The sequence below is a fragment of the Arvicola amphibius genome, chromosome 14, assembly GCF_903992535.2.
Source record: "Arvicola amphibius chromosome 14, mArvAmp1.2, whole genome shotgun sequence".
NCBI lineage: Eukaryota > Metazoa > Chordata > Mammalia > Rodentia > Cricetidae > Arvicola > Arvicola amphibius.
In genome coordinates this window covers 1,848,901-1,874,038 of record NC_052060.1, presented here as the reverse complement: position 1 = coordinate 1,874,038, position 25,138 = coordinate 1,848,901, and the positions used below count along the sequence as shown (strand labels likewise).

The 25,138-nt window shown below is 43.4% G+C and overlaps 2 protein-coding genes across 9 annotated transcripts in view; one reads left to right on the top strand and one right to left on the bottom strand.

The window, feature by feature from the left end:
• Ash1l (ASH1 like histone lysine methyltransferase) overlaps positions 1 to 15,220 on the bottom strand; it is a 147,716-nt gene extending 132,496 nt beyond the window's left edge. The window contains exons 1-2 of one of the 3 annotated variants that reach the window (XM_038311133.1): positions 14,540 to 14,623; positions 844 to 908 (exon numbers count right to left, since the gene is read on the bottom strand). The gene's annotated coding sequence lies outside the window, so the exon portion shown is untranslated. Of the gene's footprint in view, positions 1 to 843; positions 909 to 14,539; positions 14,624 to 15,110 lie in introns of those variants that run through there. The other 2 variants (XM_038311135.1, XM_038311134.1) reach the window with 2 other exon arrangements.
• The window catches only part of Dap3 (death associated protein 3), a 30,378-nt gene continuing 19,547 nt past the window's right edge, over positions 14,308 to 25,138 (top strand). Inside the window, exons 1-2 of one of the 6 annotated variants that reach the window (XM_038311139.1) lie at positions 14,308 to 14,385; positions 24,532 to 24,585. In XM_038311139.1, coding sequence (XP_038167067.1) covers positions 24,544 to 24,585 — 42 coding nt within the window. In that variant the 5' untranslated portion in view covers positions 14,308 to 14,385; positions 24,532 to 24,543. The other 5 variants (XM_038311137.1, XM_038311136.2, XM_038311140.1 and 2 more) reach the window with 5 other exon arrangements.

The following is a 25,138-nucleotide window of genomic DNA, read 5'->3' as shown; positions in this document are numbered from 1 at the left end:
AGAGTTAATAAGAAGCCTGGGCTAATGGGCCAATCAGTTTATAACTTATTAGACCTCTGTGTGATTTTCTTTGGGAATTACGGGCTATGGGAACTAGGCAGGACAGAAACCCCAACAAGCAGGCCCTCTTGTTACATTGGTCTATCTACCTTGTTTTCCCTCTAGGTTTAAATTATAGCCAAAAAAAAAAAAGTTCTAGACGATGCCATTTGTATACTTAAAACTATACTTTTTAAAAATCTCCTTTCAGGGTGAGGGCTGGAGAGATAGTTCACTGGTTTTATTGTGAGCAGGAGAGATTGCTTAAGGGTTAGGAGCACTGGCTGCTCTTCCAGAGAACCAAGGTTGAATTCCCAGCATCCACATGGCAGCTCACAGCTGTCTGTAACTCCAGTTCAGGGTGATTGGACACCTTTCAGGGCCAATGCATATAAAATAAAGTTAAATAAAATAAAAAGTAATCTCCTTTCAGATATAAAAGCTCTCAACCCCAAATGTAACTAATAACATGCTCAGCAGCACGGTAGAGTATTTTTATTATACACTGTGTAGAGGGAGCACGTACAAGTTCAAAATCAGACCCAGGACACTTTTGAATTTTCCTGTGCAAGCACAGGTTGTTGTCAGCGCTCGTGTGCTTGTTGAAAAGTGCACAGGATGGCACTTTACAGATTGTCAGTGCTTATTTTGATTGTAACTGCTCTTCTATATGGAGACTCAATGTTTCTCACTGCGCTGGTAATAGAGCAAGAGTCAACAAACAACCAAAAAAACAAATACTGGTAACACCTATGGTATTTGTGTTCTACATATCTTTTTCCTTCCATTAGAGCATATACTTACACTTTGTGTGGCACTTTCTTCCAATCTCTGCCCAGATTACTTCTGCTCCCAATCAATCAAAAGCACTAGGAATCAAATGCAGGGAATCAGGCTTGGTGACAAGCATCTTTACTCACCCAGCAATCTTGCTGTCCTCTAATATTCCATTTCTATAAAAGTTCTCTGTGGAAGAACTGAAACCCTCACTCACTGAAAATAGCAATGTAAAATGGTGTTGGGAGAGTTTGGTAGCTCTTCAAAGGTAAAGCAATTGCCATATGACCCTGACAATTTCACGCTTAGATACATACCCAAGACAAATGAAAATAGACACACACACAAATGTTTACAGCAGTTTTATCAGATGGATAGAGTCTGCCTACAATACCAACATCTATAGAGCAGAGGCAGGAGAGTCACTGAGTTCCAGAATGACTTGGTCTAGCATTAAGCAAGTTCTAAGTCCCAGATCAGCCAGCGCAACATGGTGAGATACTGTGTCCAGGGGGGAAAAAGAGAACTGGAGAGATGACTCAGTGGTTAAAAGCAGTTGTTGCTCTTGCAGAGAGGATCCAGGTTTGGGTCCCAGCACCCACCTGGTGGTTCACAGCCATCTCTAATTTCAGTCCCAGGGGATCTGATGCCCTCTTCCAACTCCACATGCACACACATGCAAACAAACACTCATACATATAAAAATAAAGGAAATATATTTTGAAAGTAATTTTAAAAAGAACTTAGTACTGATAATACTAAAACATTGATGAACCTTCAAAACATGCTAAATTGAAGTCAGTTCCATGAGACAATAGTGCACTATATTCTATCTTTATAAAAAGGCACATCTAGGTCAGCAAGATGTTTCAATGGGTTAATGGTCCCTTTGCCACCAAGCATGATGACCTGAGTTCTATCCTCTGGACCCATACAATGAAAGGAGAGAAATGACTTCCAAAGTTGTCCTCTGACAATGTTCATCTCTCATGCATACACACACGTAATGAAAACTTTAAGACAATATCTGTACATGACAGCAATTCACTACCAACACTTGGAGGCAGAAGCAGGTATGAAGATGAGTAGTTCAGGGTCACCCTGAGCTACACAACACCTTGTACCAGTGACACTAAGACAGGCAGATATGCCAGGCATGGTAGCCCATGTCTTGAATTCCCAGCACTCAGGAGGCAGAGGCAGGTGGATCTTTGTGTTTGAGGCCAGCCTGGTTCACAGAGTGAGTTCCAGGACAGCCAGGGCTACACAGAGAAACTCCACTTGTTGTTTTTGGGGGTTGGGGGGGCGATGACAAAAATCCAGGCAGATATATAGAAGAGAAACTTGTAGTTACTGCTAGGGCAAAGGGAGACTATGTGAGATAGGGAAGGACTGCTAATAGATACTGTGATGAAATATTTTTAAATCATATTATATATAGTGACTAAGCAGTCATATAACCATGTGGCTGTATTAAAAGCCATTCATTTGTACATTTCAGTTAATTTGCATTGATCCTCCTGCCTGCCCCTGGGTATTAGGATTAAACTTACGTACCATCATGCCTGACACTTCCCACAGGGTAATACCTTTCTTCTCCCCACCTTGGACAAAAGCACCATGCTGTACTGTAACACATTAGTTAACAGGACTCTTAAACTGTAAAATTCTTTTTTTTAAGACATGTCAAATTTATTTATATATATATATTTTTTATTAAAAAACTGTAAAATTCTTGAAGGAAAAAAATTGTCTTTTCCTTACCCCTAAGCTCAATGTTATTTTTAAAAAAAAAAATCTGATGGATCATACTTAAGTACTTCATGGAAGGAAGTCTTCTCTCACTTTATACAGAAGCAGAATATGAAAGGCCTGGATGGTAGTGCACACCTTTAATCCCAGGACTCAGGAGGCAAAGGAAGGCAAATCTCACAGAGATCCAAGCCAGCAAGAGCTACAAATGGAGACCCTGTCTCAAAGTAAATATAAAGAAATTCAATTAAAGGTTTGAGGGGTAGTAGGAGATTCCTCAGCAATTGTTGGTCTTGCAGAGGAATTGGGTTCAGTTCCCAGCACTGACATGGTGGCTCACAACCATCTGAACTCCAATTCCAGGGGATCAGACACCCTTTTCTGATCTCCATGGACACTGGGCATACACATACATGCAAGCAAAATAACTCAATATACGTAAAATATTTTTTTCATAGCAGAATACAGGAGCAGGGACACAGCTCAGTGAGTAAGAGCAATTGCTGCAGGCACCAAGATTTGAGTTTGAATGTAAAAAGCCAGACATGGCTATCTGTACCCAGAACCTCAACACTGGGACAGAGAGAGGCAGGTAGATATTAGGGCTCACTGGACAGGCAGTCTAGCTGAAATGACAAGCTTCTGGTTCAGTGGGAAACCCTGACTCAAGTGAATAAGACAGGCTGAAAGATTATGTTGCTTCCTCCTTTGACCTTCACATCCTCATATACATGCAACACACACACACACACGCACACGCACGCACGCGCGCACACACACACACACACACACACACACACACACACCTAGGTAAGTATTACTCCTGTACAAGTCCTTTTCAATTAGTAGATTCCATATTGCAAACGGATAATTTATTTGATATGATACTGCATGTTGACATAAGTGGTTATTCACTTGGGAGAAAACAAAGATGCATTCTTTATGTTCTTTAAAACAAACAGGCTGGGAGAGATGAGTACTGGCTTCTCTTCTAGAGGACCAATGATTACAAGTACCCATCTGGCAGCTCACAAGCATCTGAACCCCAGTTCCAGGGGATCATCCAACATTCTCTCTCTCCCGGCCTCCAGGAACCAGACACTCACGTGGCGCACAGACATACATGCAAGCCAAGCACCCATATTTATAAAATAAAAATTTAATAATTTTAACTTTAAAGTACTTGCCTAAGTATAACCAAAGACCTGGAGGCTCAACCTCTAACACTGAAAGCGTTGGTAAGAGAGCAGATGGAAAATTTATAACTTTTCTCAAAGATCAAACAAGCAAGGAAAATAAACACAGTTCTTAGCTGTACAGAAGCGACCCTGTTTTGTGATATGTTAGTTAACCTGTTTCTCAGAGTTGTCTCTCACATACACATGGTCCAAAGTGGAGAGAGAGGAAAAGAATTAAATACCTGGAGTGTCTCAGACATGGCAGTACACAGTTCTTATAAGAGACGCAGGAGTACTGGTACAAGTTAAAGACTAGCCCGGTCTATATAGCCAGTACCCAGGCTAGTCAGGTGGACACAGAACCAATCAGAAAAGAATATCTGTGAGGAGAAAGAAAAACTAAGGGAGATAGATTCCCTAGAACAGAAATTACATACAGTTGTGAGTCACAATGTTGGGAACGGAACCTGAGTTATCCGCACAAGCAAAAAGTACTCTTAACCAATTATCTCTGCAGCTCATTGAGAAAAAGCTTTTGAGTAACTCAGCAATCTTGTGCAACAATGCTTGTTAGGATAATTCTGAAATTCTTTTTTTTATTACATTTCATTTATTGTACAGGGGTAAGCATGCACATGCAACATCACGCATATGGATATCAGAGGACAACTGAAGGAGCTAGTTCTCTCCTTTCACCATGAGATAGATCCTTCAGGCTAGGTGGTAAGCACATTAACTGCCCGAGTCATTCCACCAGTCCAGATTTGCTGTTTTGTATTTAAAGATCCATTTTATCTTAAATTATATGTGTGCATGAGAGCAGGTATCTAGGCAGTCCAAAAGAAGGCATCAAATGACCTGGACTGGAGATGGTTGTGAGATGTCCAATGTGGGTGCTCCTCTGCTACAGCACTATGAGCTCTTAACCTCTGAGTCACTTTTCTGACACACACACGCATGTCTTAGTTTTTATTCTATTTGAGACAGGCTCTCTATACAGATATGGAAGGTCTGGAACTCTGGCTTTGAACTCACAAAGGTCTGTTTGCTTGTGCCTCCCAAGGGCCTGTGCCATAACACCCAGGTACTTTTAGTTTTTTAAAAGATTTATTTATTTTATTTATGTGTGTGTGTGTGTGTGTGTGCGCGCGCGCGCGCGCGCGTGCTTTTTCTTCATGTATGTCTAGGTACCATCTGTGTACATCACAAGAAGAGGTCAGAAGAGAGTGTATGCTGCCTGGAACTGTGAGCTGCCTGCCGTGTTGGGGGCGGCGGGGAGGGGGAGATGACGACAGGGATGACTGGATATCTAACCTGGGTCCTCTGCTCGGGGAGGGGGAGATGACGACAGGGATGACTGGATATCTAACCTGGGTCCTCTGCTCGGGGAGGGGAGATGACGACAGGGATGACTGGATATCTAACCTGGGTCCTCTGCTCGGGGAGGGGGAGATGACGACAGGGATGACTGGATATCTAACCTGGGTCCTCTGAAAGAGCAGTAGCACTCTTAACCACTAAGTCATCTCTCCAGCTCCCACTTATGGCTTTTTGTTGTTTTTTTTTTTAACAGTAATAAATTAACAGTGTAAACTTTAGAATTGTATATGACATGATCTAACAATTAACTGGCTTTTTTTTTTTTTTCAGTAGACCAGGCTGGCTTCAAACTAGAAGATCTGCCTACCCCTGCCTCCTAAGTGCTGGGATTAGAGGCATGTGCCCTTTAAACCCAGCACAATGAACTGACTTTAAAAATTATTTTTAACTCATAGACGGTGCACCTAAGAAATACTTGCTAATGCAAACAAAAGCTTTACCTTGTCCTATAATTACTTTTCTTCCTTAAAATTAAACATATATACACATAAATAAATAGCTTAAGCTTCTTCAATAAAAAAGCAATTGTTCATTATTATTTATCTCTTTCTGCATCTAAACATTAACCTCCCAACCTGTTATCACGTAGTTGGATATGAAATCACTACTTGTTTGAGATATTTATCTTCAGATCGTCTCTGAAAACATATACTAATATTCACCCAGTGGTTATTCTATATGATTGACTCAAGCCCTTTGAGACCTATTTTTCAAATATTAATTATTCATTTCTTCTTTTCAAAGACAATCTTTTAAATTTCTTGCATTTGCCCTATTGGGCTTAGTCAGGAAATATTTAAACTCTGGAGTTTTCACTTTCAGCAGAAATGAATTAGGAAGTCCACCATTTACACTAAGAAGCCAAAACAAAACTAATTTAGAATTGATACACTGTCCTCCTTAAAACAAACAAAACTGAGACTAGGTATAAAATACAGAAAAAAAGAATAAAATGCAGAGCCAAAGATTAAGTCAACAACTCATGCCTTATTTACTATGGAACTAAACATACGATATGAACAAAAGATAGAAACCATAGTTATGAAGATGGCTCAGAGGGTAAATAAAGGCCCTTGAAGCTAACTAAGCCCGATAACCTTTTAAGATAACAGACTTCTGAAAGTTGTCCTCTGAATTCCACACGTGTGTGAGTATTCACACAAAAAGACACTAAATTCTTATAAAGAAAGAAAACGATGAAATATTAACTGTTTGTGGAACTGGCAATCATCTCCACTATAGCATAACTGCCAGCCATTTTAGTGGGAAGTATTATTTAACAATCACTTGAGGTCAGGAAAACCAGACCCTCTGAGCAAAATGGCAAGATCCCATCTCAAAAAACAAAAATTAGGCCGGGCGGTGGTGGCGCACACCTTTAATCCCAGCACTCGGGAGGCAGAAGCAGGTGGATCTCTGTGAGTTCGAGGCCAACCTGGTCTACAAGAGCTAGTTCCAGGACAGGCTCCAAAGCCTGTCTCGAGAAATAAAAAAACAACAAAAAAATTAGGGGGGCTGGAGAGATGGCTCAGTGGTTAAGAGACCTGGCTGCTCTTCCAGAGGTCCTGAGTTCAATTCCCCGCAACCACATGGTGGCTCACAACCATCTGTAATGAGATCCGGTACCCTCCTCTGGCCTGCAGGCATACATGGAGGCATAATGTTGTATACAGAATAAATAAATAAAATCTAAAAAAAAAAAAAAAAACTAGGCTAAGTATGATGATAATCCCAGCATTCCGGAGGTTGAGGCAGAAGGATCAAGTTTAAGACAAAACTTAAGTTAAATAGGCAAGTCTGAACTAAGAATGAGACCCAAATAAATAAATTTAGGCAAATGAATAAATTCTACTTTAAGAATAACCACTTAAAATGTCAGTTTTCTGAAACATCTTCTCACTCAAGGGCAGCATTTACTTTCATTTTCTTGCTTTTGTTTACCATGGGTTGTAAGGTAGGTAACAAAACCAAAAGTACCAACTCCCCAAGCACCCATACATAGTGCTCACAATGAGATTTTCAAAATCAAAACAATGTATTTCATTCTTGTAAATAGCAAGTTGCCTTGAGACTGAACAATTCAGCTCTCATTCAATGTCTCCAATGCCAACTCATTTTTCTGTGTAATTGGATTCCACTAGAAAATGGTTTTTAACATCTTGTCAGTATGACTAAAACAATAAAAAAGTATCAACATATTATTTGTCACTTGCGAATGTGATAAAGCTGACACGCTTTTCTGATTAATCAGCAAACATCTAAGAGCAGTCATGTGAATTTCTATTCACCTCAGTTTTTTCTTAGATGGTAGAGAATTCCCTACTGACAAAATAGAAATAACTGGTATAAGTGATTTAATTCCAACTATCATCAGATAGAATATTTAAGAGTTATAATAGCCTATCTATGGAGAATGATTTTCAACATAAGAAGAGATGGCTGTAGTTAAGAGCACTGGCTGCTCTTCCCAAGGACTTGAGTTCAGTTCCCCAGTACCCACAAGTACTATGGAGTTATCTCTATAACTCCAACTCCAATTCCAGGGGATTGGACACTACTTTTGGCTTACACAGGCACACAATATACAAGTAATAAGGATTACACACAAGTAAAACATCCATACACATAAAACTTTCCTTAAAATTAAAAAATACTCTGGTGTGGTGGTGCACACCTTTAATCGCAGCACTCAGGCGGCAGAGGCAGGCAGATCTCTGAGTTGAAGAACAGCATGGTCTACAGAGTGAGTTCTGGGACAGTCAAGGGTACACAGACAAACCCTGTTCTGAAAAACAACAACAAAAAAAGAATAAGAGGGAGGGAGGGAGGAAAAAAGATTTCTGAGGCAAGCATGGTAGCACATGCCTATAATTCCAGCACTTGGAAGATCAGGAGTTCTAAGTTTCAGGCCAACCCCAGTTACATGAGACCCTATCTACAAAATAAACAAATCTAAAACATGGAATATAAGATTGGTAAGTTCCAAGATGACCAGTAAGTAGAGAAGCTAATACCTTAATACAAAGAAAGAGAAACAGGAGTGGGAAAGTAGGTCAGCTGATAAAGCGCTTATTTTGCAAGTATGAAACCCTGTGTCTGACTCCAGTACCAGTGTATAAACTGCCAAGTATGGGGTCTGCTTGTAACCTCAGTGCTAGGGGTATATGGCAAGAGCTAGTAGGTCCCTGGAGCTACCAGCTAGCCAGTCAGCCTCACCTACTAGCTGAGGCCAGGCCAGTAAGACCCTCTTTGAAAGACAAGATAGACAGCAACTGAGAGGAATGATACTTGAAGTTGTCCTTGGGCTTCCACACACTAGAACACACAGATACATGCACTCATATGCACGTGTCCACATAAAGAAACATAAACAAGTAATAGCTACTCTGAGAACAATTATAAGAACTAGCAGCATAAGTCAAAACAAAATTATAAGCTACTACAATGAACACTGCCCTTTTCTGTGGAAGGGTGACACAGGAGACCTTACAGAAGACCACATTAAAGCTCTATAGTGCCTTTAAAATACTCAGACTGGGGATGGAGAGAGAGCTCAGCAGTAAAGAGCACTAGCTGCTCTTGTAGAGGACCACAGTTTAGATGCCAGCACCCTCTTCACCCTTTTCTGGTCTCTCTCTCTCTCTCTCTCTCTCTCTCTCTCTCTCTCTCTCTCTCTCTCTCTCTCACACACACACACACACACACACACACACACAAATAATAAAAAAATCTTAAAAATAATAATTCTTTAAAATACTCAGAACAACAAACAGCAATAAGGTTATTTTTTGGAAACTGCCAACATACAGTCAGACTTCTCCACTATGCCCAAACACACTGGCAGAAATGGAAGTGACCAATTCTTATTAGCAAAGCACACAGTAAACCTTAGTGAAATGTTACTGTACCCCAATGTTGTCATCAAAATCAAACCAAATTAATAAGACCAGGATTAATAAACAAAGCAAAGCAACGCCAGGGTGATTTTCGAGGGAAGAAAGCATGTGGCAAGTCTGTTGGCTTAGTCTTGAGCATCTCAGAGGGAGAAGCTGCCACTTGTTGGGCTTTCTCAGGGGCGGTGTGTGAAGAGGGAGGGGGAGAGGGAGGGAGAAGGAGAAGGAGAGAGGGAGAGGGAGACAGAGAGAGAGAGAGAGAGAGAGAGCGCCAAGACAGAGCTTCCACCTAAACACTTAGCATAAAGCCAATATCCTGCAAGATATTTGAAAGTTCTGCTATGTATTGTGTAAGACACAATGTAAAAACAGGACACAATCCTTTTCTATTCCTGTTTTGTTTTGCTTTGCTTTGTTTGAAACAGGGTCTTGTCTGGGTCCTTTTTCATTACTGCACCTTAAGAAACTTGAACCATTTTTTGTGATTTTTAAGTATTTATTTTGTTTTTGAGATAAGATCTCGATATGCTGCCTAGGTTGACCTCAAACTCAAGGTAAGCTTAAGTGATCCTCCTATGTAGTTCATGGTGGCTCAGTCTCTTAATTCCAGGACCTAGAAGGCAAAAGCAAGACAACTTGCATAAATTTGAGGCTAATCTGAGCTACACAGTGAATCCCAGGATACTGCTCCTTCCAAAATTAGTTTTGAAGTATCTGAAATATATAAGGGGCAAAGCACGTAGAAACACACACACACACACACACGCACACAGCATATAAAATGGATGAAATAACACCACGGACACACCCATTAGGCATTGGAGAAAACATCAAACTTCACAAATACATAGCTTTTCTTTCCGCATAGCTTTACAAAGGCCATCCCAATACAAAATAAGAGATGGGATGGAGAGCTAGTCCAACACTTGTAAGAGCACTTGTTGCTCTTGCAGAGGACTCTGGTTCCTTCTCAGCAATCGCAGAGTAACCAATCCGGATCCAAGACCCTCTTCTCACCTCATGAACACCAGAACACACACGGTATACATGCATATATACAGGCTAAGCACTCATATACATAAAATGACATAAATCTAAAAGCAGACAAAATACTTTTACTAAGATCCTACAGTCTATTCTGTTAAAATGCCTTCTCCAAAATAAGTTAACTGTCTTTCTGAATCATCTGCTCTTTTAAAAGTACTCTTAATTATTTTTAACTTTTAATTTCACAGAGAGTCAACAAATGATTTCTCAATTTTACATCCAAAAGTATTTTTGCCTTTATATACACCTCAAAATGGCATCAAGACCTTTTTATACCAGAAAAATATAGTAATGCCATCCTGGAATCAAAAAACCAAAGCATGCTAGGCCTGGTAACAAACATACCACAATGTTTGCTTTCATACATCAGATGCATGTGTTTTGTTTTGTTTAAGACACAGTCTCACTATACTTGGGTCTTACTACACTCGGCAGACAAAGATGCCTTTGAACTCAAGAAGATTCACCTGCTGCTGCCTAGCAAATACTGGGATTAAAGGCATGCTCCACCACACCCAGCATGAAGGCATTTAAAAACAAAAACCATTACTTTTCATACATGTGTGTGGCACCTAGATGAGTTCATCCAAGAGCTTGCAGAGTCCAGAAGAAAGTGCTGAGTTCCCTGAAACTACAGTTAAGGGCAGTTGTGAAGCGCCATGAGTACTGAGAACCAAACCTGGTCTTTTGGAAGACCAGGAAGTGCCCTTAACTGACAAGCTATTTCCCTCAGCCACTGAAAACACTTTTAAATATATAACCTTACATACAATACATACAGTTTTATAGCTTCCTAAGAATGGACAGCAACATAATTGAGTAAACACATTTGTTTCAAAAGCCTGCAGCGGACCTGATCCCAAACCATGCAAAGACGAAGGAGACAACAACTCCACAAAGCTGACTTCGGACATCCATATGTACCATGGCAAGCACACCCACCCAACATAGAAATAAAACTTTAATTAAAATAATAAATCCTATTAAAAAGCTTTGCAATTAAGTTGCAAATCTCAATTTCTCCTTCTAGTCTGGAGAGTCATCAATATTATGCAAGTCATAAATTCAACTGGAATAAAATCTCTAGAACAGCATAGACTACATATTGTTCATCTTAAGTGTTATTGATGTAGGAGTAATGAAACATACAAACTAAACTAACGAAAATAACAAAACTAAACATTTTTTGTTAAAAGAATGGGGGGAAAAGAACTTTGAATTATCAGTCTCAACATACAATGAGAATATAAAGGTGTTGCAAAACAAGCCAAAGGTGCTGATGCTACATTACTTATCATTATGAAACAGAACTCACAGATGTTTACCCACTACAGAAATACATTCTGAGCAGATAAATCCTTTTTTCTTTTGGTTTTATTGAGAACACCTCACTCTACAGCCTAAGTTGGCTTAGAACTCACTACACAGGCCAGGCTGGCCTTGAACTCATAGAAATCTTCCTGCCTAGGCTTCCCTAAATGCACAATGCCTGTCTTGAGGGCAAATTTAAACCCTGGCCTGGTGGTCACACTCTAACATCTCTCCTCAAAAACAAAATTCAAGTGGAAACTGGGCGTATCAAGTTCAGAACAAACACGGTTCTATGGTTACAACTCAAGTTCCTCAAGGTAAATACGTATTAGATGGGTGCAGAGGCAGGCGGATCTCGGTGAGTTTGAGCTCACCCTGGTCTACACATCGAGTTTCAGGACAGAAAGGGCCACACAGTAAGATACTGACTCAGAAAAATCAAAAGTATTTACATAATTCATGTGATTATACTGATGCTCATTTTTTAATGTAAGGTCTCTATTTTTTTAGAGTCTTGGGATAAATTATATATATAAAACAATCTAAGCACCATTAATCTAGATTAAGAAACAAACTAATAATAAGACTTGAATTAGTTCAAAGATTCTTTCCTCATATTCATAGAGGGGATCCTTACTACAAAATTAGCCTTTCGAATAATTCCTATAGTCCAGCCAAGAAGTTCCAATATCCAAAAGGCACATATCAATAATTTAGATTCCAAAAACAGTTTACTCATAAATGCCAAAAGAAACTGCCAAAGAAGCCAGGCAAGTTGGCTCATGCCTGTAATCCCCAGAAGGCTGTGGCAGGAAGATTACAATCCTCAAATTTGAGGGCAGCCAGTTTGAGCCACAGAGAGCTGCCCTGTTTCAAGACGACAAAAGGAAAATGACGCACACCATCCTGCTGCACACCATCCTGCTGCACACCATCCTGCTGCACACCATCCTGCTGCACACCATCCTGCTGCACACCATCCTGCTGCACACCATCCTGCTGCACACCATCCTGCTGCACACCATCCTGCTGCACACCATCCTGCTGCACACCATCCTGCTGCACACCATCCTGCTGCACACCATCCTGCTGCACACCCCCCTGCTGCACACCATTCTGCTGCACACCCCCCTGCTGCACACCATCCTGCTGCACACTGCTGGGTGATGCACTCTTGTGTCCTTTCACAATGAAGTGAGCAGCCAAAATTCCTTCTACATTAAATGGGCTTTAAAAAAAATTTTTTTAAAGATGTGTGTGTGTGCGCGCGCGCGAGTGCATGTGCGTGCACACCAGGGCTATATGCAGACATTAAAAGAAGGTAGCAATACCTTGGAGCTGGAGCTATAGGCGGTTATGAGCCACCTGAAGTGGGTGCTGGGAACTGAACTTGGGTCCTCTGGAAGAACAGTATATGCTCTTAACCACTGAGCCATCTCTCCAGCCCCTTGTCTTGTTTTCTAAGATAAGGTCTCTTGTAACCCAGGCTGACTTTAAACTTACTATGAAGCACAGGCTGGGTTTGAACTCATGATCCTCCTGCCTCAGCTTCCAGAATGCTGGGATTACAGGTGTGAGCCACCACACTCAGACTGAATAGGCTTTTAATGAAGGTTTCATGATTTCAATTCCACATGGATTCACTTGTTCTCTCAATAGGCTCATACGCACCCCAAGCTATTACACAGCTAATCAACAGATCGCGGTTATTCTTACCCCAAGACAGGGATCGATTATTAAGTATCCAATAATTTTGTTGTTGTTCAATGAGTCAAAGAAGATCCTTTCTCTTGTAGATATAAAGCTAAGCTGCCCAGATGGCAGTGTGGCTCAGTGGTAGAAAGCTTGCTAGCAGGTTTAATCAACCAGATGCCCCCCCAAAAAAACCCAACCAACAACAAACAAAAGCCACACAAGTACAAATTAGGCTGTGAAAGCATTTCAGTTATCAAACATACACACTAAACTATCAGAAAGGCTCTGCTTGCTGTGTGAACACAAAACAGTTAAAATACCTATTTGATATAAGTCAGACAGGCAAGGACAGTATATATTCCACACGTTTGGCACTTTAGGCTCTCACAAGCATAATCTAACCATATGCCTCCTTTCCAGATACACTTAGATTTGCCAATAACAATCTCCTGAGGCACTATGATATGGACAAAACATTACTAAGCTAATAATCAAAATATCTTGTAGTCCCAACTTTGCCACTAATTTAACATGTGACCTTGGAAGAGTACTTCTTCACGCCCCAAATTCCTACTTTCCTATCATTTTCAGAGCTCTAGGATTACAGAGAAACTGAAAGCATTCTGAGTATAAAAACCTTATGCTAACATAAGCACTACTATATCCACATGGCCTTATTCTCGGCCTGATCACTCCGAGGATGATGTTCTGGGCTTTCATATTTACACAACTGAGTATTCAAAGACACAAACTACGTCGTTTCCTCCCTCCCTAGTCCTAGCAAGCATGCTGTATGATCTAGTAGGCGAAAGTACGTGTACGCTATCGACCTCGAGGACAAGTCCCAACATTTGTTTTAAAAAGGGAACTCCATTGCACTTCCACAAACGCAGTCAACTCCTGAGCACTTTCCACCTTTGCTCACACACACACACACAAACACAGCAGCTATAACCAACAGACCATCTGGTCCTGAGGACCATTTCTTTCCAAAGTACAAAGTAACCAGTGACATTTATTTATTAAACTTATTAACAGATCAGTATGTCATGTCTGCACATAGTTCCGCCTTCAGAGAACACCACAATCTTATACAGGTAAACTACCCTCTGAAGATCATCTCCCTGGCCACTTCTGTCCCTTAAACAGACAGACATAAACTGGATCTTGGGAGATGCTCCAATCAGGCCTACTACAAAACTAACCTGTCAGGGGCACAGCCGACTCCGCCTCCACTCACTTACTTTCCCCGTCCCCCTCCCCCAAACGAAGCGCCCGCCGGTCAGGGACACCCCGCCTAGAGGGACTTCCCGGTAAGCTCAGGATCCCTTTCCCTCCTCTCCCCTCCCCCATCCGCACCCCGCTCTCCCGGAGGTCCAGGTCCGGGAGGTGACAGTGGATCCCTGGAAGCCAAGGAGAGAGAGAGCACTTGGGCCTTCAAAGGCCTGCTCGCACCGCACTACTCACCGTGCGAGGCCGAGAGCGCCGAGCGCAGGCAAGTGGGAAGAAGGGGTGGCAGCCTGGCGCCTCGGCTTCTCCGGGTCCACGCCGTAACCCTCCCGCTGTCAGGAGGCGGCCAGCGGTAAGCGGGCCGGCGGAAACGCCAGAGGAGAAGCCAAAGGCGTAGGTCGGGAAGGGGAAACCGAGGGAAGGCGGGTCCGGCAACCGAGACCGGGATCGTCTCCCCCTCCGCAAAGCGAACCCAAAATGGCGGCGGGAGCGGCGGCGGCGGCGGCGGCGGCAGCGGCTCTAGGGAGGGAGGGAGCGTGCGAGCGAGCGAAGGGCGCCTTGTGCCCCCCCCCCCCCGCCTCCCACTCCTCCCTCCGCGCGCTCTCCCCGCCGTCCTCCCCCCCCCCCCCACCCGTCTCCGGACGCGCAGCGCGCACGCCCGCCGGCAAGCTTCCGAGTGTGTCTGGACTGGGCGCGAGCTGCGCCCTCCAGCCGCCGCCTCCCGCCGCCCCGAGCCGGCAACACCGACGCGCTCGCTTCGAGGAGCCCGCTCGCGCGCTCCCGGCGCCCGCTCGGCCCTCACGCGTACCTTCGGCGGCGCGAGCCCGAGCCTCCTCCGCCTCCTCCGCCTCCTCCTCCGCTCGCCTCCCTCCCTTCCCCGCCCCCACGGCTACCAACGGCAGCCACGGCCGCCGCCGCCTTCGCCCCCACCCCTCGAGCGTGCGCCTCCCACAATCCCCCCCGCGGGACGTTCCATTGCGCGCGGCTGCCGGGGCGAGGGAGAAGAGGCCTGGCCACGGCGGGTGCGGCTTGCCACGGCGACGGGACTCGCTGGCGTAGAGAGCGAAGAGACCTGGGCACCGACCTCCTGGGACCGGCCGCCGCCGCGCCGAGGCTTGCTGCCCGCTTCCGGCTGCAGGGCGGGCGGCGCGGTGCCCCTCCGCTGGGCTGTGGTTGGAGCCGTGGCGACTGCGCGCTGGGTAGCTTCCTGCCACACTCCCGGAGTTGGCTTCACACTCGCCGGACGGGAACCTCGGATCCGGCTGCTGGCATTGTGTGCCGGGCACCGCAGCGGGAGTCCTGGTGGTGGACTCGATGGTGAGGGGACTGAGCCGCCCAGGGGATGCGGTGATGGAGGGAAAGGAACGTGTACCCGAACCGCCCCGAGGTTAGGAGTGAGGCCAGCGGAGTAGGCGACCCTCAAGAGGGGGGCATCCTCTAGACCCAGGGCTGCGGACCTGGGAGGAAGAACTGGCGCGGAAGGTCTGTTTTTATGTTAACGCAATTTAACGTAAGAGTTCAAACGGGTGCCTAGCCTCAACGGTGTTTGTGTGCTCTGTGCGCACTTGAAGTCTTAAAGATTATACACACTCGGTTTTCAGCTGGAAACCTGATGTAAGAGCAGGGTTCTCAACCTTCCTAACGCTGCGACCCTTCAGTACAGTTCCTCATGTTGTGGTGAGCCCCAGTCGTAAAAATTCTTTTCGTTGCTACTTCATAACTTTAATTTTGCTGCTGTTATGAATAGAAATGTAAATATATGATATGCAGGATATCTCATACGACTCCTGTGAAAGGATTGTGTGGACCCCCGGTTAAGAAACGCCTTTAGAGACTGTAGAAACCATACACTTGGAATTTGTTTCTGGACTTGATCTTTTGTGGCCTTCGAGTTGTTTTTCTAAGTTACTTATGGGATACTGGGCGGAAAAATTAGCTAACCCCAAAATATGCCTCCAGGGTTGCAGTATGAATTAATGAGATAATGTATATAAAGTAGAATTAGCTCCGAGGCACGGGAAAAGGCAGAATATTATCGTTACCATTTACAGTGCTGTTGATGTTGATAAGACTTGTAGGTGTAATTGGTAGTTTGTGTTATGTTCAAACTGTTAGTTAAACAAAGTCTATGGCATTCCTTGACTGCTAATATTTGTTTCTCAAAACTGCTCTGACATTTGATGACTGAATTCAAAACTATGGGATGTTAAAACCCCAATGTTTGGTTTACCAAATTTTAGTATCCCACAAAAAGCAAAACAAAATTTTTGAGGAACGAGCTACTTCAGTTTCCCTTCTTATATGGAAATTCCTGCCTTTGTGATTTGGGAGAAGTTTAAATATTACTATATTCCATTCATCTCCAAGACCCATTCAATGAAAATTCAAACCGTCTTTTTGGGGGTGGGCATTAGGGTATCTTTAGAGTGTCTTTTGAGACAGTCTCTTTAGCCCTGACTTGCTTGGGCCTCTGACAGTCTTCTGTCTTAGGCTTCCTAGTGTCTGGATTACAGGCATGAGTCCACGCCTGGCTTTCAGATGACCTAACATTCCCCTATTACCTGTATGGGTCAGGATTTGTCTTCATGTTTTCTTCTTTGAGTTAAAAAAAAAAATCAGCCTTAATTACCTTGCTGTGTAACTACTTTTGCTAACCAAGCTCTAGCTGATTAATGGAGTCCAACTAGATTTATATTCATCTTTCTTTAATAGCTTCATGTATGCAACTTTGTATGGGCGTGTGCTTGCACGCGTGCAGACTGACTTCTTTACAAGTTTTCATAGTCTGTTTCCGAGTAAATGGCAATGTTAAAATCAGTGTCAGCTACTTATGTGCTAGAACTAGCCATGCTAAAGGCTGTGTTTCAACACTTAGGAAGTGGAGGCAGGAGGATCAGAACTTGAAGGTCATCCACAGCTATACAGCAAGGTTTTGGCCAGCCTGTCTCAGAACAGCAGCAAAGGATGGAGGGAGGGAAAGAAAGCTCAAGATTGAAAAGCATAGATAGAATACCATACTAGAAGAATGCATGTTCCTGTTTAATCCTTACAACAACACTCTGAGATAATCTTATCTTCATTTTTCAAGTGAAGAAGCTTAAACCCACAGAAAACTGTAACTTGATCTTTAGACTGTAGTTGCCTGTCTCTTAAAAACATAACTTTTCCCTATGCCATGCTACCTTCATAGTAAGATTTATTTTATTATTTTTATTTTGTGTGTATAGATGTTTTGCCTGCATGTGTGTCTGTGCATCACATGTGTGTCTGTGCATCGTGGGGGAGGGAGGCATTCATGTACAATAATCCCAGAAGCAAGAAGAGGGTGTTGGGTTGTGAACCACCATGTGGGTGCAGGGGATGGAGCCTGGATCCTCGGGGAAGCAGCAGCGTTCTTGACTGCTGAGCTGTAGCAGTCAAGCTCCAGCCCCCGTAGCAAATCTTCTTAGCAGCTGCATAAGCCTGAAAGCCTTTTAAGTGTTCATTTATATTGCAAATACAGAAAATTTTGTACTTTGATGATACACTTAAATCCCACTGTAGTCTGTAACAAGTCTTTCTGTTCTACTAGCCAGTCCCAAATAATGACACAGAGACTTCCTATTAATTATGAAAGCTCATCCTATAGCTTAGGCTTGTCCCACTAGCTCTTCTAACTTAAATTAACCCATATTTTACAATCTATGTTCTATCACGTGACTTTTTACCTTTCTTTTATTCTGTACCTCTGACTTGTTCTGCCTCTCCTGGCATCTCCTCTGCTTGCCTGGACCCATCCCCAGTTCCTTTCTTTGCCGGGAAGTCCCACCTGTTCTCCCTGCCTAACTGTTGGCCGCACAGCTTTTTATTAAACCAATCACAGTGGCGCAGTCTTTACATGGGGTAATCAGATACCTCACAACAGTGACCAGTCTTTTACCCTCAGGTTCAATGCTGTAATGGGATTGACTTCTCTTTCAACCTCCACCTTAGTGTTTTCGGGGGGAATGGGCAGTTTGGCTTGTTTTGCTTTGGGTTTTTTGTTTTGATAATGCTAGAAATGAAACCCAGGGTCTCAGAATTGATTTGGGAGAAGTTTAAATATTACTATATTCCATTCATCTCCAAGACCCATCCAATGAAAATTCAAACCGTCTTTTTGGGGGTGGGCATTAGGGTATCTTTAGAGTGTCTTTTGAGACAGTCTCTTTAGCCTGTCACCTCGTTGACTGGGTGGTGGTGGCGCTACACAGAAGGCAGAGGCTACACAGAGAACTCCTGGGTGGGGGAGGGCACCTCATGGGATGGATGAATCTTCAGCTATTGAACCAGCAGAGATAAGAGTGACTGGGCTGAGATGGCTCAGTGGGGGAAGGAGCGTGCTACGAAAGGCTGGTGGCATTAGTTCGATCCCCATAATCTGTGTTAGGGAGGAAAGGACTGTTTCCACAGAGTTGTCCTCTGAGATCCGCTCAAACCCACACATACATGCACACTAAAAATAAAGGAGTTTGTTGTTGTTGTTGTTGGCTTTTTAACATACATAAACCAGGCATGGTGGCACATGTCCTTAATCCGAGATTTGGGAGGCAGAGGCTGATGGATTTCTGTGAGTTCCAGACTAGCCAAGCCTGTCTATGAGGTCCTGTCTCAAAAGCAAAAATAGACAACCTACAACAATAACCCCCAAAGAACAACAATGATAGGATGGACAGAATAATTTCCCACATAATATAATTCTGCTAGATTATGTAATCTATATATCACATAAAAATGATGTAATAAATAAAAAGCTACAAATAAGATTGTGGCTGTTTATTCAAAGACACAGAAAACTCCAAATTGCAATGATGTAATGTGAGCAAAATGAAGTTGCAGATTTCAAAAACAGGAGAGATCCATGAGTCAGGCAGCCTGTAGGCACTGGGAGGGGAAGGTAAAGTAACAGCAAGGGCTGTCTGGAGCTTGTGGAATGGCAGCCCTGCCCCGATTCAGATTTTTCAATATGATTTTATTTTCTGCTTATCTAGTTGTTGTTTTGAGATGAGGTCTCACTGTGAAGCAGCAGGTAGCCTGGACTTTGCTGTGTAAAGCAGGCTGCCTTGAATTTACAAAGTACTGGCTCAAAGCCATGCATCACCACACCTAGCTGTCCTTATAATTATTTCAAATGATTGAAAATGTAATTTGGAGGGGGCTGGAGAGATGGCTCAGTGGTTAAGAGCATTTCCTGCTCTTCCAAAGGTTCTGAGTTCAATTCCCGGCAACCACATGGTGGCTCACAACCATCTATAATGGGGTCTGGTGCCCTCTTCTGGGCTGCAGACATACACACAGACGGAATATTGTATACATAACAAACAGATAAATATTTTTTAAAAAAAAGAAAATGTAATTTGGAGCCAGGCCTAGTGGCTCACACTTGTAATCCCAGCATTTGGGAGGCTGAGGCAGGAGGATTGCCAAGAATTCAGGACCAGTCTGCATCCAATATGAAACCCTGCCTATGAGTACATAAAGCAAACAAGCAAGCAAGGTGGGCATGTCTTTCATTAGTAGAGCCTTGTTCTGACACATACAAGGCCCTGAGCCGATCCCTGACAGTACTACAATACAAGCCAAAACAACATAATTTACTGTAGGTTGACTGAGACAGGGTCTCAAATAGTGTAGGCTAACCTTGAACTTGCCTCCACCTCTCCGGTGCTGTGATTGCAGCAGGCACCACTACACCTGGTTTATGCAGTGCTGGGGAGGGAATCTAGGAGTCTGTGATTGGTAGGGAAGCACTGTACAAGCTGAGCTACTTGCCTGGCCCTTGGTGTGGCTTTGTGGTTTTTGTTTTTTGGTTGGGGGGAGGAGGGCTTGGTTTTGTTTTTTGAGACATGGTGTCTCTCAGTACCCCAGGCTAACATGGAACTCACATTGTAGCCCAGGCCAGTGTGGATCTCACAGCAGTACTCCTGTGGCCGAGTCTGTCCTGGAACTCGCTCTGTAGACCAGGCTGGCCTCGGACTCACAGAGATCCGCCTGTCTCTGCTTCCCAAGTTAAAGGTGTGTGCTACTATGGCCCAGCTTAATGAAGACTGTAAAGCCCAAGAGAATTAAGTAGAAGAGGTAACACATTAGATAGAGCTATGCTCCAGCCTGTGAGTGGTGAAGGGTTTGTCCATGGGCTTGAACCCACACTCTGAGCTGCCGCCTTGCCCCATAGCAGCTGCCTCCACCCTAACCTGCAGTGGTGCTCACAACCACCCATGATTGAGACATGGGAACCAGGCATGCATGCAGTGCCCTTGCAAACATGCAGGCAAAACACCCATAGACATAAGATGAAAATACATCTTTTATTAAAAATATTCTGTGTTTTGCATGTATGTCTGGTACACATGGAGTCTAGAAGGGGGCACCCAGTCCCATGGCACTGGAATTACAGACTGTTGCAAGCTGCTGTGTAGTGCTGAGCTTCGAGCCTGAGTGCATTGTTGCTGCAGCAAGTGCTCTTAACGCTGAGCCGTCTCTCCAGGCTGGTTCGTGTGTTTGTTCATGGTATTTACTGGCATTGGTACAACTCTCTTGTTACTGATTTAATAATTTGTGTTTGTAACAGGTATAAAGTAATAATTACCAAGAGATTTCATTTAGTTATTCAGTCAGTGCTATGTAGCGGTGGTTACATTGAAGTACAGGAAGAATTTGCTTTCCATAAATTCAGTCACCCAAGGTCAACAATAGGGCTATTGAGATGACTCAGCAGGTAAAAGAACACTTGTTGCTCTTACAGAGGACCTGGTTCAGCTTCCAGCACTCCCATGTGGCTCACAACCATCTATAACTCCAGTTCCAGGAGATCCAGTGCCCTCTTCTGATCTCTGTTAGCATCAGGTACAAATATAGTACATATACATATATGCAGTTAAAGCATTTGTAGACATAAAAAAGAAAATAAATCTTAAAAAACTTCAAGGTCAACCATGGTCCAAAATTATAGCAATGAGCAGTTTGCAAATTTGAATGCCATTCTGATGAACTTGATGAACTCTTGGGTTGTAGCGCCCCCGCTTTCCTGGAGCTGATGAGCTCTTGGGTTGTGGCGCCCCATATTTCCTGGAGCTGATGAACTCTTGGGTTGTGGCGCCCCATCTTTCCTGGAGCTGAACCTTTGTTTCCCAGCATGTTCACTCTGCCATGCTGCCAGCTAGTAGTCGTTTAGGGATCAGATAAACAGACAGCACTAGAGACTGTCAAGTCGCCTTTCTTTAATAAAGATCGAAGCTTAAGAGTAATGATGCTGGAGCCTGGCATGGCATGATGGTGATGCTGGAGCCTGGCATGGCATGATGGTGGTGCTGGAGCCTGGCATGGCATGATGGTGGTGCTGGAGCCTGGCATGGCATGATGGTGGTGCTGGAGCCTGGCATGGCATGATGGTGGTGCTGGAGCCTGGCATGGCATGATGGTGGTGCTGGAGCCTGGCATGGCATGATGGTGGTGCTGGAGCCTGGCATGGCATGATGGTGGTGCTGGAGCCTGGCATGGCATGATGGTGGTGCTGGAGCCTGGCATGGCATGATGGTGGTGCTGGAGCCTGGCATGGCATGATGGTGCATATGCTTTTAATCCCAGCACTTGGCGGGAGGGGGGCAGAGGCATGAACTCTGATTTTGAGGAAAACCAGAGCTACATAGAGAGAAGAAAATTAATTTAATTTAAAAAGAGAGAGAGGGTAAGAATGCTGGGAGTTCAGATATGCCAGAGGCGGTAGAAAGTGCCTCATCTAAATGAAGATGAAGATACACTAAGATATTTTGAAGGAGATCTGTCTGAATGCTTGCTCCTCAGGGACAAGAGGACCATGAATTAGACACCAGCCTAAACTGTGTAGTGACACCCCATCTGGAAAGGGGGGAAACTACATTTATGTAACTTATTTATTATGATTCTATTTATTTAAATAAGGCATTTAGTAAAATGCCTTCATTTATTCATTGAACTTTATTGTAGGAATATGTATACTTAAAAAAATCGAGTATTTCTGGTGTGGTGTCTTCCATAGTTTCAGACTGACACTGGGTGTCAGGTCTGTTTATTTGTTTGCTCAGGCTTGCGTCAAAGTCAGAGAAGCCCTTCAGCTTCAACATCTCAAGAGCTAGAGCTACAAGCATGAGGCACCATATCTGCTTCTGCTGGGGTCTTAAGGAAATACTATATTTTAAATTTCTTTTTGCCAACAAAAGAGTATAATTTTCTAATTAAATATTTTCAGCATCCAAAAGGATAAATTTAGGACATGATATAAAAATAAAAAAACTCAAGGTATAAACCAAGCAGTAGTGGTGCATTTGGAGGCAGGGGTCAGCTTGGTCTGCAAGAGCTAGTTCCAGGATAGGCTCCAAAGCTACAAAGAAACCCTGTCTCGAAAAATCAAAAAGGGGGGGAGGGGTATAAAATAATGTCGTGTGGTCTGTATGTGAATGAACCCCACAGGCCCACGTATTTGAACACCTGCACTCGGTGGTGGTGGTGGGAAAGGCGTGGAGCGTGACTGGAGGAAGTGGACTGGTGAAGGTCCTCAGTGTGGCGCAGTGTGGCCCGGCTTCCCGTCTCTGCCACTGTGCTTTCTCTGTCTGTCTCATGTCTCCCCACCTCTACCTCCCATATGCCTCTGGAACTGTAAACCAAGGTAAACCAGTCTCCTCTCAGATGCTCTGCCAGGGCACTTTCTTTCACCAGCAAACAGTAAGACCCTGTGAGTGTGGTGGCTCTCACTGGAGACAGTTTGGGGATCTGTACAAGTTCAAGATCAGCCTCATCTACATAGTGAGTTCCATATCAGCCGGGCTATATAGTAAGACCCTGTCTCAAAACAAAACAAAAAGACTAATAGTATAGTAAAATATATACTTAGATATCCATTATCCAGTTTTATAAATTGATGATTACCAATTTCCAGTGTGTCTTTCCCCTTTAGTTCCCTTTCCTTCCTCCCTGTGTATCATCGGTATTCTAGATGTTGTTCTTAGCATTCATTCGCCTTTCTAGTTCCTTTGCCACATGTGTGCCCTGCAAATATCAAGTGAAGTTGGAGGGATGGCTTGTGTGTTTGTTTTAGGTGGGTGTTATTTATCCCAGGTGACCTTGAAATTTTGATCTTCCTGCCTCAGCCTAGTGCGTGCTTTTGACATTCATTTAATGCTAGTTATAATGGTTTTCACTTGGTATTAGTTTTTGTTTGTTTGTTTGAGACAAGGTGTCTCTGTGTAGTCCTGGTTGTCCAGGAACTCACGCTGTAGACCAGGCTGGGAGCTCAGAGAGATCCACTGCCTCTGCTTCTGTAGTATTAGGATTAAAGGTGTCCATATATTAGTTTCTTTCTTGCTGTTTCTGTGACTATTCTCTGACCGTTTTTACTCTTTCATCAGTGGACATTTTAGGTTTTCTAATTTCGGAGTTTCAGATACTTCAGACTCCTCTACAATAAACTCTTCAGTGTTTTCCCATGTGGATTCTTAAGTAGCTTTCTAGAATACAAAGGAATAGAACAGATGGGTACTAGAATCTTTCCTTTTTTGGTTTGTTTTTCTTTTTCTTTTTTTTTTTTGATTTATTTATTTATTATGTATACAACATTCTGCCTCCATGTATGCCTGCACGCCAGAGGAGGGCACCAGATCTCATTACAGATGGTTGTGAGCCACCATGTGGTTGCTGGGAATTGAACTCAGGACCTTTGGAAGAGCAGGCAGTGCTCTTAACCTCTGAGCCATCTCTCCAGCCCATGGTTTGTTTTTCAAGACAGGTTTTCTCTGTGAAACAGCCCTGGCTGCCCTAGACCTTTCTTTATAGCCCAGGCTGACCTTGAACTCACAGAGATCCACCTGCCTCTGCCTCCCAAGTGCTGGAATTAAAGCCATCGCCCAGCTGAATCTTCAGCTTTGTAAAGGTTGATTTTTTTCCCCCATACATTTGGATTTAACAATTGGCGTGGGGCTTTTTTATTTTTTTTAAGATGGTGGATGGGTTTATGATTGGCATCTCATTATTGAGGTTTTGATTTCATTCTCATGACTTGTGAGATTAAACTTATTACCCATAATGTTTCATGAGTGGAATGCTTATTCTTGTGTTTTGCCTAGCCTGTTGATTTATGGATGATTTTCATATATCTAGATAGTATCAGATTTTTATATTGCAAATATCTTTTAATAGTGGCTTACCTTCTTTTTTCTCTGTCTCTTTATTTTTTTAAGAGAGCAAAGACAATGCTGACAGGAATAACAAAGCTTTTCTTCAGGGTCCAAAAGGTGAGTCCCAACAGACTGCTCACATGCCTCATTTTCAGATAAATTCTCAGAATTGTTGGCTTGAAGGTAGGTGTGCCTGGAATCCAGTAATGGAGAGCTAAGGCTAGAGGATTGGGAGTTCAAGGCCAGCCTAGCCTGCCTAGTGAGTCTGCCTAAACAGCAGACAAAAATAGTGTGCTTGAGATGACATGTGATAGGGTAATTATCATTTTAAAAAATTTTGTAAACGTGAACTGTTTAAAAGGAAAACAAGTTGGCTTTTTGACATTATACTTTTGATAATAGAATAAAATCATATTAAAAAGGCTGTCTCTGGAGACTGGGCAGATAGTTTAGTTGTAAAGTGGTAATGGCAGGCAAGAGTGAAGGCCTGCGTGCAGCTCTCAAGTGAAAGCTGGGGTAGGTGTGTAACCTCAGAACTGACAGGGTGGACATAGTAGACCCTTGCAGTGCATGGTGGGCGGGGCCGGCTGGCCAAACTAAATTGGTAAGTTTCAGATCCATTCAAAGACCCTGCCTCAAAAATAAATAGATAAATAAAATAATAAGGTAG